We start from the raw sequence: 18631 nt of genomic DNA, 5'->3' as shown, positions 1-18631 counted from the left end.
GGAAGAGGAATCATGTCTTTCAGATGAATCACCGACAGCGATTCATCTGTGTGCAAGAATGATATCACGTAACAGGTACTATGAAAACATAATACTAAGGAAACAATAATTAATGATTTAGAATTTTAGAAAGCCATGGATTCCCCCTTCACTTAACAGAAGATGTGCAGTTGAAAATGGTGGTGGTTTGTGTTTGTATATTTTACCAAACTAGATTTTAGCATTGCATTAAACAATAGTACAAATATGTTTAGCCTCAAATTTTAAAGTTCAGAATGTAAACTAGTGTTCGTCATAATAAACATCTGGAAAAGTTAAAATGCCATTACTTTTAGGGTAAAGTCAAGAAAGATTAATTCCCAAAGCTGTTATTTGTATGGAATCCAAAAGACTAGTGCTATAACTAAACAAAGAAGAAAGGAACATATATCTCAAAACTACAGCTCCCCAATGTTGATTTTTTTTTTTTTTTCTTTTTACTATTACAGGCAGTTCCCAGGTTTAAGTATCAAGGTATCAACAAAATCAAAAATATGAATATTAATTGCAATAAATAAATGTTAAACATTCATAAATACAGCACTTTCATGTGCATGTAGCAATACAATTCAGTTCAACCGTGCATGTGTTTGTTCAGGCAGAAGAGAGCATCACACATAACATAAAGCAGTTACCATGCTGAAGTTACAAAGAGTGGTTGCACTGCTCCTCATTTTTGCTGTATTGTCTTATTTCAAATTTATCCCCCTTATTAATAATACTGTACAGTATGCCAAAACAAAGTAATACTACATGATGTTAATAAAAAGACAGCGAACAGGAATAATATTGAAAACAAAATATGAGATCATAAGCAAACATGATCTCGTTATTCTTCGTCATCATCAGTTGATGATGATGAAGAATTGACATTCTTTAACATTTGCATAAACAATTTCTTTATTATTATAATTTGCTTGATTTTAAAGTTTGTTTTCATTTCTTTGGATGAATAAATCATTGTTTAAGCATAAACTATTGTTTTGTTGACCTTTATTTAACATTACTATGGTAAAATTTCATTGTTGAGAATGTAATCCGTTTTTAACATTGTCTATAGGAAATAAATTCCTGTTTCATGAGCACGTGCTAGGAACAAATTAACTCGTAAAGTCAGGAACTACCTGTACTTGGTAATGAACCAAATAAGTTTCTGAATGAAATAGCTAGAAAAATTTTAGTTCTTACAATATCCCCTTGAAATAGGAGGTATTGAGATCATGTCAAATGGGAAGGGGAAAACAATGAACTGTTTTGCCTTCCTATGAAATCATTGGGAACTTATGAAATTCTTAGTTCCCACTGATTTCAATCAATTCCCTTCATATGACTTTTAAGAAAGAGGATGCATTCGGAGGATTATTCAGATTATGATTATTAGGAGAATGCAGCGATCATTTTAAATGTATGGTGTTTAACTTTTATTTGCACTGCTAATTTAGAGAGACAAATTATTTGATGTAAAAGTAATTGCTGATATTTTTTACATATCTACAACAGATTAATAATATACAGTCAAGATGATACAGAATTTGCACGTAGTTTTTCTAAAAGTTGTCTTTGTTGATGCCTCTTTGCTTTCTTCTCTTCCATTTGCACAATCTGTTCTGCAAATAAATGCTTAATGGAAGGGGTTAATAGAGGTAAAATACGAAGTTGATGCAGCTGAACCTGTGGGGGAAAGTAAGACAAATTACAGAGTCAGACATTTACATTCATTCCTATAAAATTGCTTTATCTATATATGATAGACCATCAGCTAGACTGATAGGATAACTTGCATTGCAATAATCCTCTAATTTTAATAACAGATTGAAAAAAAATGCACTCCATGTGTATTTTTATAAGCAAAAAAATGATTTATTTAGTTATTACCATGTTGGCCAAGATTTTTGTAGCTCTGGCAACTGCCTAGTTTTTATTTATATTTAGTCATTTTATTGACTTAATTTAGGGTTACCATCTTCTGCACTCATAAAAAGAGGACATTTACATGTTTTGGGTCGAATAAAAGAGGACAAAAAGTTCATCTTGGATTAAAAAAGAGGACAAATATATTATGCAAATAATAAAATAAAGACAATGTAAACCACATTTATTGATGTTTAGGATTAGTACATTCATATTTGTCTTGAGAAATTATTTCTTTCAATAGCTCCGGATTGCCTCTCAAATATGTGTAAAAATCAAAGCATGACATATGTTTAAAATTGTACTGCAAAAACAAAATAACTTTTAGAGAATTGACATTTAACCTATTCCTTTCTTTCGTCCACTGACTTTGCATTAGAGAGAACTGTCTCTCTCTACATTTGCATTGTGAGGAGGAATTGCAAAGAAAAACTGGGCAATTTTCAACAATTCTGAATGGAATTCAATATTTTTTGAATTACTAAAATATTTGGCCCACTTTTCATGTATAAGCACGTTTTTAAAGTCTTTATTATTCATTTGACCCTCAAAAAATTTCTTCAAATTGTTAAATTGGTCAAAACACTTAACATCATCAATTGCTACCCCTTTGTCAATCAAGTAAGAAATAGAAATTCTACATCGTTCCAGCTTGGTACTGCATCCATTTTCATCTGCATAAAACAGGAAATGGATTCCATATGGTGAAGCCACTTATCTAAATATTCCATGCAATTTCTATACAGATGTTTTGTATCACTAGAAAATTTTTCACATTCAAGTACAAGTCCATCATGTTTTTTGTATAGCATTTCCTTTACTCTTAATGGCATGAAGTTGTGATCCATCCGTTTCGAGATAATTTCTTTCACTGAGACTAAGACATCTAGCACTTCTGCAGCTGAGTTACTTTCCCTTTCAATTCGTTGTATGTGTGTATGGAATACACTCATAAGTGATTGCATGAACCAAAGATGAATCTCTTCTAAATCCATTTTCAAAGAACCTTTTAATCACAATGGGAGGTTTTTCTTGGGACAGAAAATAAGCCTGTAAAGCTGGAAACATATCTATGAGCCTTGTGATGCTTGGAAATAATGAAAGCCATCTCGCCTTGCTTCTAGAAAGGAGCTGTCTATATTCAATCTCAACAAATCAGAGTATTCCTTAAGCTCTTCAGTCTGGACTGTATAATTATGAAAATACTGGTAAATTTTAAAAACAATGTTCTCTACATCAACTTCCCAAAGTTCTGCGGCATTCTGAAGACAATTGTTCAAAATATGTGCAGGGCAGCCCACTCCAATCAAAGTCTTGTTATGCAACAATTTCTTTAATTTTGCAAAGACATTATTCTCTTCTTCATTTCGTCTCAGTCCTCCAAACATTGTATTGCAATTGTATTGAATGCAATACATTTTTGCACACAAACCATTTTTTTCAAGAGTTTCTTTAACATACTTAGAAATGGTATCTGCGGTCTCATTAGGATATCTTCTGTAATTCAATTAATTTTGTTTGTAACCCTCCTTCATTTACATCAAAATACTGAATAATTAATGGGAAGATTTTTTCAGAACCATGATTACTTCCATCAGCTGAGACCCCCACAGTATGCAATTTTATTTTATTTTAAAGTTTTTACAGTAACATTAAGAGAATGATTTGCAAGTACAAAGTTTACAATGGCTTCTGTCTTGGTTCTAGCGTAGGAAAATCTTTTTGCTATCTCAGAATCAAAAAATACATTTTTTAACATGACGGTTGTGCAATCCATTGATTTGTAACTACTGTGATGTTTAACAGTGCAAAAAGCAAAGGTACCCTCTGCAGCAGCCAGATCATATTCTATTTTACCGACAGCTTTGACAAAAAAATCTGTAACCTTTCCCAAAGAGGCCTCACCTTGAACTGCTTTCTTGTGCTTCTCAGTTTCAATGTGAAACTTTATCACCAACCCCTTTATTGGATACTGAAACATATGTTCCCATTCTGCAAACTTTACATTCAGCTTCCCATTCCTCTCGGCCAGATACAAAACATGGAAATTTGTTTTTCATCTCTTCTGTAAACATGCACTTCCTTTTAGGCATTTTAGGGGAAGTATAGTCTTTGTAGGACCCAAAATGTTTTTCAAGAATCCCATAGTCCTGCATACAATAACAAGTATCTGTGGCCAACTTAGCCGGTCTGAAACATATTCAATGTAATACAAAAATATATAAAATTTTATCTTAAAAACTAACCAATAGGTGGCGTTAAAAAAAAAACCACTTAAAAGTAAAAAACTGTTGAATGTCAGTTGATGATGATTGCTCTGGGGGTCCATCATTGAGCACCACCCCTGAAAATGTCGCGAAAGTTCCGCTGGAAATCCGTGAAGACCACAGGCGGACCATCCACAACATTTGTGGCATTGTAGGACTATTGTATGGCACGTGTCGGGATTCTGTCAGACGAACACGAGAAGGAATACAGCCGTGTTGATCTGTTTTTTTGGACATTGATGGGATTATCCATAAGGAATTCATCCCTCCTGGCCAGACCATCAATGCAAAGTTTTATACTGCGATGTCCTGAGATGGTTAAGGGAAGCCGTCAGGAGGAAATGTTCAGAGAAGTGGCGCACAAAGAACTGGGTCCTTTGTCATGACAACGCAACGGCCCACACATCTCTCACTGTGGCACAGTTTTTGGCATCCCACAACAAGACAATCGTCCCCGCCCCCTGTGACTTATTCCTCTTTCCAAGAATGAAAATCAAGCTGAAGGGTCAAAGATTTGACAGTGTAGAGGATATCCAAACTGAATCGCAGGTGGTGCTGAACACTATTAGCATTAACATTAGTAGAGGCATATGATGCAAGAAAGCAAGCTTATGCAGCATCAGCCAAAAAAAAAAAAAAAAAACGCTCCCATTTCACCCCTCCGTTTGTTCCAACAATCACTACGGTTTTAAGCAGGGCAATTCCACAGAGAATGCCATGCACCACCTACTGATAACAGTTAAAAACGCAGAGGAGAAATATATGCTGTCCAGCTCAGCCTTAAATTTATTTAGGCTATCAACTTCCACACCAAAGGATGGAAGTCTGTTCCACCAACCAACTACCCGCTGGCTAAAGGCAAACTTCCGCACATCTGTCCCTCAATTTGAATTTATGCCCTCTCGGGTGATTATTCTGAGCATGCTCAAAGCATTCAAGGCTTTATACACCTCTATCAGATCACCTCGCTGGTGCCTAGTCTCCAGACACTGTAATTTGCAAAATTAAGCCTTTCTTCATAAGAGCAACCCTTTGTTCCATTCACTAATCTTGTTCCCCTTCTCTGTACTCGATCCAACAGCTCTACATCCTTCTTAAAATGAGGCCTCCAGACCTGTATACAGTACTCAAGGTGTGGCCTGACCATTACCTTATACAAGGGAATAATCACCTCCTTATCCCTGCTGAAAAATTCCTGTATATCATTGACAAGACACTATGAGCTACTCTTGCAGACTGTCTGCACTTCTCTGAAAACTTCATATCTGCCTGCACAATTATCCCCAGGTTCTTTTCGTTCTCTACCACTGTCAGTGTAGGTTTTTGCAGAACATCCAGCAGCTGAGCTGGAAAAACAGGAAAATGAGTGGTGCAGATCAAGCAACTGTAGCCCGGACGAGCAAACACTGACTATGACAAACATTTTAACAAAAATGGCAACCTTGTCTATCCCACGGAAAAAACCGAGGAAGCAGACAGTTCCCTGGTGGTGCCCTGAACTGACTATACTCAGAAGTAGGGTACACCAGGTGAGGAGACATTTTCAAAGAGCCAGAACATCTTGGCCACAAAATGAGGTGGATGCACTGAGAGATTCTTATAGAACTCTCAGGAATCAGTTTACAACCCTCATAAGAGACAAGAAAAGGGAATGCTGGAGGCATTTGGTGGGAACTACTGGAAACAATAACCCCTGGGGAGTTGTCTACAGAATAGTGACCAACAAGCTGGAGAGGAGATGTCTTAGAAACTACTGTCAAACCAGATGGAACCCCAACCCTGTGTTGGGTGGATTCTGTAAATAACATCCTAGACAGTATCATTCAGACTGAAACTGGGAATCATTCCCCCAACCCAGCTAAACGTCATAAAAGAAAACACTGAATATGACAGTGCCAATATTGAGCCTCTGTTCACCATACAAGACTTAGAAATAGCACTATCTAAAACCAAAAACAATATATGCCCAGGTACTGACCTCTTAGAGGTTGAGATTATCAAAAAATTATCAGAAATAGCACCAGATAAATTAATAGCACTATATAATAACTGTATGACAGAAGGTATATTCCCAAAAATATGGAAACAAGCTGTGTTAAGGTTAATTCTCAAAACCCTGAAAAACTCCCTACTGATCCCAAATCATACAGACCAATAGCCCTACTCCCTGTACTAGGGAAAATATATGAAAGATTAATATATAGCAGATTAGCTCAATATTACACAGAAGCAGGTTTGCATTCCAACAATCAGTACGGTTTTAAGCAGGGCAATTCCACAGAGAATGCCATGCACCACCTATTGACAACAGTTAAAAACACAGAGGAGAAATATATGCTGGCAATCTCCATTGACTTTGCTGGGGCGTTTGACTTACTCTGGTGGCCTAGTGTCCTTAGGAGACTTCGCCAGGCAAATGTCCCACAAAACCTCTATAAGGTATTAAACAGCTACCTTACAGACAAAAATGTCTCAATACACACAAGGTTCCAGGAATTGACACGTCCTGTGAATAAAGGCTGCCCGCAGGGTTCAATCCTTGGCCCTTTCTTTTGGAACATTGTTCTGGACGAATTTCTGGCCTTGGATCTGGGCCCCATGGAAAGCCTGGCCTTTGCAGATGACATGATTTTCCTTATAAAAGGTGACTCATGAGTGGTTGTAGAGCAAACGCTGCCCTCTTGCAGCTGCAGGAGTGGGCACAAATGCACATGCTCAAAATATCGCCTGAAAAAACCAAATAAATACTTCTAAAAGGCAATTTGGACATAAGCAGACATCCACAAATCAAAATTAACACAGCCACTATAAAAATGGTAACAGAACTAAAATATCTTGGAGTGGTCTTTGATTCAAAACTAACTTTTTATCCCCATTTGATCTACTTGGTGAAGAAAGTGAGAAATTATGCAGGTATGATTGCCAGCATCAGTTGAGCAGATTGGGGGCTCAAAAGAAAGACCTTGGCGGTCATATACCGTGCAATGTTCCTCCCTGTTATCACCTATGGAGCCGGTGCGTGGTTCATCCACTCGGCCATAGTAAGAAATAGGAATAAATTAGAATCAATACAAAGGACAATACTACTCACTATTACCAGAGCATGTCGCACAGTAAGCACACCTACACTACAGTTGCTGGCCGGAACTCTCCCACTTTACCTGGAAGTAGCCAAAAGAGACTTATATTATAGATTTAAAAACGGCATACCCACAGAATTTCTGGGGATAGCCCTTGACACAACCAACACCTTCAATGATGAAAGAAAAAGAATAGCCACAAAGCTCCATGAGCTATGGCAAACAAAGTGGGAGCAGGAAACCAGGTCTGGTTACCAAACGGTTTCTGCCATGGGTGTCAATGGTTAGCTCAGAGCCACCTAAGTGGTATGCCCCTGGACTTTTTACAACATTTATATTGACAGGTCACCTCTCCTTAAAGGTGAAACTAACCTCCGTGGGCCTGACCGATGACCCAAACTGCACCTGTGGTGAAAGTGAAGACTGGGCACACATTCTATATGAATGTATAATATATGAAATCTCCAGAACAGCTAATAGCACAGATTGGTCTCCTTCCCAGGGGAGAAGGACATCTGTTCATCATAGAAGAGCAAAATTATAAAGCTTTTACATCTTTATCTTTTACACAGAAAGTATTCAAAATGCGCAGAGCAATCCAAAGAATTGCAATTCAGCCCCCCAGCAATTAGACAATAATCAATAGTAAAATTGTCCAAGTTTCCCACCACGCCCAGACAATGACTTAAAAACTATTAGGACAGCAGTATTCTGCACCCTGACAGAAACCTGATATAACAAAACTCCCCAGGACTAACCTGCCATGTGTCCCACACCTAATAAGTAACCATGCAGGGGAGGGAGATGTACAGGCAGCCAGGGAAGCAGATTAACTGAAAAATATCAGTAAGCTAGTAGCAAGGGGATCCAATGTAGAATGAAAGAAGAATGAATGAATGAATGAAAAATAGAATGAATAGGCTGGGCACTGAGTGAACTAGGAATTATGGTAAAAGGGAAAGAAAGAGTGACCTAGCATGAGGGAAAGAGAGAGTGAATGAGAATGAGTGGAAGAGCAAATGTAATTGGCCGAAATAATATAAAGTTAAAAATAACTTCCACTACTTTACATATACTGTACTAACAAACATTTACTAACCACATAAACACTATCACTGCATTCTCCCCTGGCCTGCAAAAAAAAAAAAAAAAAAAATCTTGCGGCTAAGCCTGCACCACAACCGAAGAATAACAGTAAGTTGAGGTGCCCAGAGAGTGCAGTGCAGAAAGGAAGAGTCAATAAATGAGATGAGATCTAGAAGAATGAATAAAAGTGTAAGCGTGTGAGAAAAAAAAAAAAAAAACACAAACCATAAATGCTACAGTTAAGTCACACTAACTCGTTTTAATTAGTATTTAAATTTACACTACACATCATTGCATCCCCTCCTGGTGTGTGAGAAAAAGAAGGAAAAAAAAAAAAAAAAAATATATATATATATATATATATATATATATATATTAAAAAAAAAAAAAAAAAGAGAAGCAAGTAGAGTGAGAATGCAGATTATGAATGAAATAAATGTGTGTGTCTCACCCACCCCCTCGCCTGGTGGGTTCCCCACTGCAAGCTAACATATCCCACCCCCGGAGTGGGATGGGCAGCTTGACCTTCATACCAGATTTGACACTGCTTGGACATGACACTGACAAAGACATTCTGCAACTTTGCTGCCAACACGCCATTGGCGATCTGAACTGGGTACTCTAACCTGGTTCCCTTTAAAACCCCATCCCCAAGCAGGGGGGGGAGATGGATCTCTGTCTCCTTTCCTCCCTGCCTACCCCCATACTTTGCCTGGTGGGGCTCGTCTCCACTGACCTCTTTGGGGATGCCTATTCTATCATCCCTATTCTTCTATCTGTTTTCCCCCCAGTCTTCAGTCTCCCCCTCACTAAATCGACCAAGGTACACCCCCTTAACAATGCCACCAAATTCTAATCAATGTCTAAATTCCACTGGTTTCGTCTAAATCTCCAAGACAACAAACACTATTAGCTTTTATCTAGTGTATTGCCTCACGTCTAAATTTAATAACATCAAAATTTTGCCCAACCTATTAGGCCTTTAACATATCTCTTTAGCGTTCAACCAGCAATTTGCTAACAGCAATCCCATTAAGCACTAATGTCAAATGGTAATTTTTTTTTTTTTTTTTTTTTGAGGTCCTGGCCAAATATTTTTGGTGATGTAAATATGGTGAATCTCCCACTATGTGAGGCAACTCAGAAGATATGCTTTAAATGTTAACAATATAAAGTTTTACTTGTTTATATTAATTAAGTGTTAAGCCTTAAACAGATAATGGGTATTTCTAGCATTGTATAATCCAGATATTAGTTTCACAAATATTATATAAATCAGATAAGAAGTACACGTATTTTAAAACTGTATATAGTCTTATATTCTGTAACGTAATTAAATATGTATCTTCATGTATCTGTCTCCTAGGAGAAATAAAGATAATAATAATAAATCAAAAGATCCATAAGCAATCTGCTTGTTATTGTTGTTTATTGCTGCTCCTTTTAGCCATGGTAGATCGATTTTCTTTTTCCAGGTTTCCCGGGGGCCCCTGCTATGGGGAGGCAGGAGCAGTTCCAGAAAGTGACCAAATAGTTGAAAATGTCCAGTTATATTAAAGGAGGCAGCAAAGAAAGTAAGCAAACCCTTAGCCATAATTATGAGAGCTTCCATGGACTCAGGGGACTTGGTACCCATGGACTGGAGATGTGCAAATGTGACCCCAATCCACAAAGGAGAATCAAAGAGACACAGGAAATTACAGACATGCTAGTTTAACTTGTGTTCCAGGGAAAGTAATGGAAGCACTGGTTAAAGAAGCATTGCAGGATCATCTAAACAAGTCTTCAGTTATAGCTCAGATACAGCATGGTTTTGTTAAGGGGAAGTCTTGCCTGACCAATTGCATTGGATACTATGATGCAGTCACAAAAGAACTGGATGCAGGGAATAACTTTGATATTATATACTTGGATCTTAGAAATGCCTTTGATACTGTTGCACATGGAAGACTGCTGCACAAATTGGAGCAGTGAGGCATTGGAGGCAAACTGCTGCTGTGGATAAAGGGATGGTTGAGTGGGAGAAGACAGAGAGTGGTAATCAATGGACACTGCTCTTCGTGGACTAATATTATTAGTTGAGTCCCTCAGGGTTCAGTGTTGGATCCATTGTTGTTTTCTGCATTTATAAATGATATTGATGATGGTATATCAAGCTTAATGTCCAAGTTTGCAGATGATATGAAGGTTGGCAGGGTTGTTAATGACAGTATGCTGCTGCAGCAGGATCTGGAAAGGTTGGGCAGATGGGAGATGTGGCAAATGAAGTTTAACATTGACAAATGTAAAGTGCTGCACATGGGAAGCAGTAACCACAGAATAACGTATGAACTATGTGGTACTACACTGACAGTGGTAGAGAATGAAAAGGACCTGGGGGTAATTGTGCAGGCAGATATGAAGTTTTCTGAGAAGTGCAGACGGTCTGCAAGAGTAGCTCATGGTGTCTTGCCAATGATATACAGGAATTTTTCTAGCAGGGATAAGGAGGTGATTATCCCCTTGTAAAAGGCAATGGTCAGGCCACACCTTGAGTACTGTACACAGGTCTGGAGGCCTCATTTTAAGAAGGATGTAGAGCTGTTGGAACGAGTACAGAGAAGGGCAACAAGATTAGCGAATGGAACAAAGGGTTGCTCTTATGAAGGAAGGTTTAAGTTTTGCAAATTACAGTGTCTGGAGTCTAGGCACCTGCGAGGTGATCTGATTGAGGTGTATAAAGTCTTGAATGGTTTGAGCATGCTCAGTGCTGATGGGATTCTTCCTCTTGCTCAGAATAATTGCCTGAGAGGACATAAATTCGAATTGAGGAAAGACGGTTGTAGGATAGATGTGCAGAAGTTTGCCTTTAGCCAGCGGGTGGTTGATTGCTGGAACAAACTTCCATCTGTCGTAGAAGTTGATAGCTTAAATAGATTCAAGGCAGAACTTGACAAACATTTGGAGCGAATGGCTAGGTGAAATAAGGGTTTTTTTTTTTTTTTGGCTGATGCTATATAAGCTTGCTTTCTTGCATCATGTGCCTTTGCTAATGTTAGCTGGTCAGTATTAAAAAAAAAAAAAAAAAAAAAAAAGGGAAAGTAAATTTCCTTTCTGGGTTCTTTCTTGTAGTTTTTCAAGTAAAGAACTTTACTTGAAACAAGCAGAGAAATGTTATATAATAGTGAAAATGTTTACCATTTTTTTTTTTTCCCCTCTGTCACCATTCAAAAGTATATGTTTTACTTTTGCCATCTCTCGAGAACAAAAAAAAAAAAAAAAAACAACAAAAAAACTATTATATTTAATTTCCCCCAAAAGGGGATTAAAAAAAAAAAAAAAAAAAACCATCAGTAAAATATAGTAGACCAACTCTTATTTGTTTCCTTCCCACTTACATTTGAGGGGAATGTTAAATCATAGTAAGGATGTTTACTATTTTTTTTTCTGCCACCATTTAAAAGTATGATTTTTACATTTTCTATCTGTTGAGAATAAAAAAAAAATATATATATATATTATTTTCAATTTCCCACAAAATGGAGGGAGGAGGGAACCATCAGTAAATATACAGACCAACCCTTGTTTCTTCCCCTCCCACTCACCTTTGACAATTCAGATACTGTGGGAAGTTAAATATGCACATAAACAAAAAATTAAACCAACTTTTTTTTAATAATGGCATCCCTAAGTAATTTATTTTATTTTGTGGCATCCCTACTCAATTTTCTGCCTGTTAGATCAATTCTCTCTCTCTCTGTATCTGTATATATATATATATATAAATAATATTAAAAAAATGTTATATAATATTTATTACAATAATATAACTATAAACAAAATTACAATTCATAATACAAATATATATATATATATATATATATTTGTATATATATATAATATATAAACATACATATAATATGTATATATTATATATAAACTTATTATATATAATATACATAATAAGTTTATTCTTTATATAGAGGTATTAATAAACATGAATTATAGATCACGACAAAATTAAAAAGATACCATACACCTGTTTATAATGAAATAAATATATAAATTATAACAAAAAATAAGTTTAAGTAACTTAAACCCAAATTACATGGCAACCCGGTTGAAAATTACTGAATTAAACTAATAGCCTTTTGAATTTCTTACCTTCATGTTATCAAAAGCAAACCCAACACAGTCATGAAAGTTTTCATTAAATACTGGTATTTTGGGATATCGTTGGCTAAAATGGGTTAAAATGGTGAACTCTGCTTCCATTTTTGCACCGATATTAATTGCTTGGCTTGTAGTGCTAAAAAAAAAAAAAGGTGAAATTTATTATAGTATTTAATAAAATGTGCTTAAGAATATGATATCAGTAATACAATGCAATTGTTTTGATTCTGCATTCTGGATTTTATGCACTTTTGTTTGATCCTGGACAAATGACCATAAAAACAATGCTAAAATATTATTATTATTATATTTAGCCATAGGGTGGAAGGATGCATGAGGCTTTTGATGCACCAGCCAAAAGAAATTTTCTGAGTTACCGTGAGAGAGAGAGAGAGAGAGAGAGAGAGAGAGAGAGAGAGAGAGAGAGAGAGAGAGAGAGAGAGAGAGAGAGAGAGAAAACAAGAGTCAAATAGAAGGAAATCGCCAAGAAAGAGAATGATGATAAAACATTGATTTTAGGTTTCTTCAAATCAAGTTTTTGCCGAATTTGCACTTCAATTGGAAAAATTTCCTAATTTTATATTTTCAACATTCTATTCCATAAAATTCAAAGAATATGATTGTTCAGACTCTTTCTTGAGAGAGAGAGACTGGCTGATCATGGACACGAATGCTTCCCTGATACCCTGAAAGGTATCAGGGTATCACGAATGCTTCCCTGATACCTTTCACATATAATACCTGACATAGTCAGACATTATACACGAACAATAAAAAAAAAAAAAAAAGAAAACAAAAGTAAACTGTAGCCATTATCAATCCACTGCAGGATGGAAACCTCCTCAACGATTCATGTTGAGGGAAATGGACCATAATCAGCCATGCTGGTCCTGTGTGGATTGGTAGATCGACCATATTTACCAGACAGGGGGTTGAACCCCAGTCTACTCAAAAAGCGAGAGCTACTGCACTCCCACTCCTGACCACTTGGCTACAATAGGAATCCATTTATTATTAAATCTTTCTGGCCAAAATTATGGATAATAAAGCAAATTGAAGAGCATTTACAAAAAAGTAATAAAACTAGTATTATAATGCAAGTTTGTATATACAGGCAGTTCTCGCTTTACGAGTTTTCGCCTTACTAGTTCCCGGGTTTACGAGATTTTTTTCCCCCAAGTATCAACAAAATCGAAATTATGAACATTATTTGCAAAAAATGAATGTTAAACATTCATAAATACCGCATTCCAAACCATGTGCATAGCTATACGATATTAACAGTTCCAGAGACACCATCGTATCATTAAAATATCGTAACATGAACCCAATAACACATTGTTTTTTGGTAATTCGTTTCAAGATCTCGGAAGGTTGAAATTTTCGCTCTATAACTAAGCTATTTATCTCTCTAAAATGTAATTTTTAAGGTCATGAGTGTTTGTTTGTTTGTTTTGTTTGTTATTTGGTTTTTAGGAGCATTAGCAACTAAGGCCATATTGCTCCGGGATATGCGGTGGTCATTCCCTAACCTTACTGCATCCTCCGTATTTGGTGGTAATGAGCTCGAACCCCGGTCTAATCAAGGAGCGCTGCTGCTGCTCCTTCCCACCTGGGTACGGAGGCACCCGGTCATGAGTGTGACCTTAAGGCCATATAAAAGGTCATGAGCGTGGTTTGTAAATTGTATTAGTTACCAATTCAAATCATTAACATGCACTACACTTTCATCGTTATCATATTCCGTTATAAGAATCGATTTTAAACATCTTTGTGATATTTTTCTAAAGCACATTTCTGGAAGTCACGACCATAAAACAATAAAAACAATTTGCACTTTCTGGTTTATTGGGCTTTTCTGTTACTGCAAGCAATTATAAACGGGTAGTAAACTCGATCTTCTTGCATTTGCGAAAATACTGATAGCTGGAATTGTGTGGGTTTTTTTACGTTATTATGGTAAAATGCGTTTCCCCTTCACTGCAATCTTCAATCGTATAAAAACAAATAAATTTTCAGAATCTTCTCTTCATTGCTTTTTTTTTTAAAAGCTTCATAAACTTGTTACTCCACGCGAATCGTGTTAGTTGCAATTTGTGTGTGCCGTTAAAAAATGCTTATGCATGCAGTCGTGAAATTTATGATTAAAAGAGAAGATTATCTTGGAAACAAACTCCTCTTGAAACATTTCTGAAGACAACCCCTTGTGCAACAAACTGAGTGCCGAGCCAATAATGAGTGATAAACGAGTGTGCAATTAGTTGATGATGATGGTGAAGAATTAACATTCTTTAACGTTTGTAAGTCGTAAATACTTTCTCTATTATTATAATTTGCTTGATTTTACAGGCTACATGTTCATTTCTTTGGATAAATAAATCATTGTTTAAACAAACTAATTAGCTAAATAATTTCATTGAGAACATAACCCCAATTTTTAACCTTATGTCTATGGGGAATAAATTCCCGCTTTACGAGCACACACTAGGAATGAATTATCTCGTAAAGTGGAGAACTATCTGTATTGGAATATACACTGAGTGATCACTGAATTATGACCACACCTATGAAAACTGAATGCCACCTGTTGACCAAGTGAGGTATGAGAGTGCTGAGTTAGTCGACCTATGTAACATAGATAAGGTGTCAGTGGTTCAGTAGGTAGTAAAATTCCAAGCGTGATGGGTAAAAGGAAGGATTTATCGGACTTTGATAAAGGACAGATTGTGGGTGCTTGATGAGCTGGTGCCTCAATTTCCCAAACGGCTGAACTGGTGGGGTATTTGAGAGCCACCGTAGTTAAAATGTACCAGGACTGGAGTCAAAATGGTAAAACAACAACCCGACGGCAAAACTGCAACGGTCAGCGAAAGGTTGATGTTAGAGGTGAGAGGCGGGTCCGACGACTCGTACAGGTGAACAGGTGCAGCACTGTTGAAGAGTAGACTACCCAATACAACATGGATCAACCCGGAACAATATCTGGCATGACCATACATCGCACGCTCACACATATCAGCTATACCAGCAGACAATCCCTATGGCATTCTCTCCTAACCAAGGTTCATCGGCATAAAAGACTAATGGTGAAAAGAGCATGCAAGTTGAATGTTAGAAGACTGGAAGAAGGTGCGCTGGTCGAAAGAGTCACGTTATTTACTCCACACCGTGGATGGTTGTGTATGAATTTGGCATCAACGTGAGGCTCTTGATCCATCATGCATGGTATCAAAAGTGCAGGCCGGCAGAAGCGGTTGTATGGTGTGGGACATGTTTCAATGGCAGGAATTTGGACCCCTGGTGCATGTGGAACAACATATCAGTGGTCTCCACTATCATCAACTGCTTGCTGACTGTGTTCACCCCGCTATGTTACACTTTTTCCCGAATGGCAATGGTGTTTTCCAAGATGACAATGCAATGAGCCATTGGGGACTTGTGCAGGAATAGTTTGAGGAACACAGTCCTGACTTCCAGCATATCGATTGGCCTCCGAACTCTGCCGATATCAATCCCATAGAGCACTTGTGGGACACTTATGGAAAGGCATATCAGGTGTCTCTGGATACACCAATCACCTCCATACCTGCATTGCTGACCACATTACACATAGCTTGGTTGGCCATACCTCCCGAACGCTTCTGAAATCTTGTTGAATCAACGCCACATCGGATAGCTGCTGTACTGAGGGCAAAGGGAGGAACTACAAAGTATTCGGTAGGTAGTCATAATTCAGTGAGTACTCCAAAGTATGTAAAATGCATAAATGAATATAATCAATAAACTAAATATAATAAATATACCAAATTTAATTTAATAAATAAATAAACCAACATCTTAAATAAATATATATACACACACACATGCACACTAGTGTTCAAAGAAAGTGCATCACCTAGGAATTTCACGTTTCTAACCCCTTTTCGTGATGGTATGTTACATTAATGACTAGCATCACAAATATAAATATAAACAAAAAATATTTATTAATAGTTAAGGCAAAGCTAAGTAATATTTGACAGGTGTTCTCAAAATATTCCAAAATGAGTATTTGCAACCTTTATACAACAGTTTTGGTAAACAACAATTATGGCTGAAATGTTATCAGAAGCCCTCAATTTGCTTCAGTTTATCATTTTAAATGGAGAACAAAATGAAAAGTTCGCCAGGCACAAACTAATATTTAGTTGAACCGCCTCTGGCCCTGATGACAGCAGCATGCCGTCGAGGCACTGACAAGATCAATTTCTGATGATAATCAACTGATACTTCATGGTTCGAAACACAAATTATGGCTTCCTTAAGTTCACGAAGGGTCTTTGGTTTCTTTCTGGCAACTGCAGATTCCACACAATGCCAACAGTTCTTTATAGGATTCAGGTACAAGCTGTTTCCTGGCCAGTTAAGAGTTGTAATGCACCATTCTTCCAACCATTTTTTCACCTGTAACAAATAATGTAAACACATTACTCTCAAACCTCTAATGCAGAAATGAAGCTAAAGTAACTACAGAAGTGCCTACTTACACTTTTTGCCTGATGACAAGGAGCAGAGTCGTCCTGAAAGATGCAGTTACTTGAAATGGTCTCTAATGGCTGGCAGCAATTTGCCTTCCAATACAGTCAGATATCCACTGGCAATTACGGAACCTTTTATAAACTGCAGGAGACCTACTCTGCGATACAAAATGCACCCCCATATCATTTGGCTGGTAGGGAATTTCACTGTAGACACTATTCAGTCTGGGAGGTATTTTTCACAATGTCTATGGAGAATCGTTTGTCTCCCATCAGAGCCATGCAGGATGAATTTCTTCTCATCCGAGAAAATAACTGACTTCCACTGATCAGGGGTCCATTTGACATGCTCCTTACACCAAATTAATTGGGCCTTTTTCATTTTTTGTGTGAGGAGGGGGCTTCTCTTCTGACTGTTGCTGCACTTGCCATCACTCCTATAGGTTCTTCCCTTCTCTTTTCAGCTGAGATGAAGCAACTTTATAGTTTTTAAGGCATAAGCACTTCAAACAGTGGTCCTGTTTTGGCGCAGAGATTCATTTGCATCCGGTTCTTTTTTTCATATCAGCAAAACCTGTACTCTTGAATTCGGAAAGAAATCTACTCACTATCGACTGATTACAAGACACTCTATAAGCAATATGATGGGAAGAACATCCTTCCTCCCATAAAGCAACAAGAGCACTCTTTCTTTGTGGCGTCAACTGCATGTAACTCGCCATCCTGACACAAGCAAGGAATGACTACAACTCTTGCAGGGCGTGCTTATATAGCTGAAAGTAACAGCTGATGCAATATTACGTTATCACCTACGTGTGTCAATCTCATCTGATGCAATCTGTAAGAAATATTGCCATATAATTACGTTATTTGGAAGGCAATTACAATTTTAAGGGGGATGCACTTTCTTTGAACACCAGTGTATATATATGAAATTGTAGTAGGGACCTTTCATTGTCTACACTAAAGATATTTGTGAAGAATTGGGAAGAAACTGGTGAGTTTTGTCCATAAAGGATCACCATATGCAGGTAATGCTTCTATCGATTGCATTCACCTAAAGGAGATGGTTTTGAAATAGACATATTTTCAGCTTCTAATAGATTTAAAGAGTAACTACGCGTGTCAATCTCATCTGATGCAATCTGTAAGAAATATTGCCATATACTTACGTTATTTGGACGGCAATTACAATTTTAAGGGGTGATGCACTTTCTTATGAAATTGTAGTAGGGACTTTCATTGTCTACACTAAAGATATTTGTGAAGAATTGGGAAGAAATTGAGTTATGTCCATAAAGGATCACCATATACAGCTAATGCTTCTATCGATTAAATCGACCTAAAGGAGATGATTTTGGAATAGGTATATTTTCAGCTTCTAATAGATTTAAAGAGTAACACAATATTTTTTATAGAAAGCACTCTCACACATGAGCGCATAAATTTTGATCTGGCAACTGAAGATTGGAGAAATGATAGAATATTGCAGGAGGCTATGAGCGTGATATACAGGGTGATTCACTACCAGTGCGACACACTTGCAGGAGGTATAGGGGGCACAAAGACGAATCGGAAT

General features: G+C 37.1%; 1 protein-coding gene across 1 annotated transcript in view; it reads right to left on the bottom strand.

Annotated features, from left to right (window-relative positions):
• Nucleotides 1-1409: 1409 nt before the first annotated feature.
• The window catches only part of RNaseZ (ribonuclease Z), a 239384-nt gene continuing 222162 nt past the window's right edge, over nucleotides 1410-18631 (bottom strand). Inside the window, exons 22-23 of the mRNA XM_090386608.1 lie at nucleotides 12527-12671; nucleotides 1410-1710 (exon numbers count right to left, since the gene is read on the bottom strand). Coding sequence (XP_090242734.1) covers nucleotides 1555-1710; nucleotides 12527-12671 — 301 coding nt within the window. The 3' untranslated portion in view covers nucleotides 1410-1554. The remainder of the gene's footprint in view (nucleotides 1711-12526; nucleotides 12672-18631) is intronic.

Source organism: Mastigoproctus giganteus, chromosome 12 (genome assembly GCF_048544385.1).
Source record: "Mastigoproctus giganteus isolate SK-2022 chromosome 12, ASM4854438v1, whole genome shotgun sequence".
Taxonomy (NCBI): Eukaryota; Metazoa; Arthropoda; class Arachnida; order Uropygi; family Thelyphonidae; genus Mastigoproctus; species Mastigoproctus giganteus.
The sequence above is the reverse complement of the archived record's forward strand: the minus strand, read 5'-3'. Positions and strand labels throughout refer to the sequence as shown.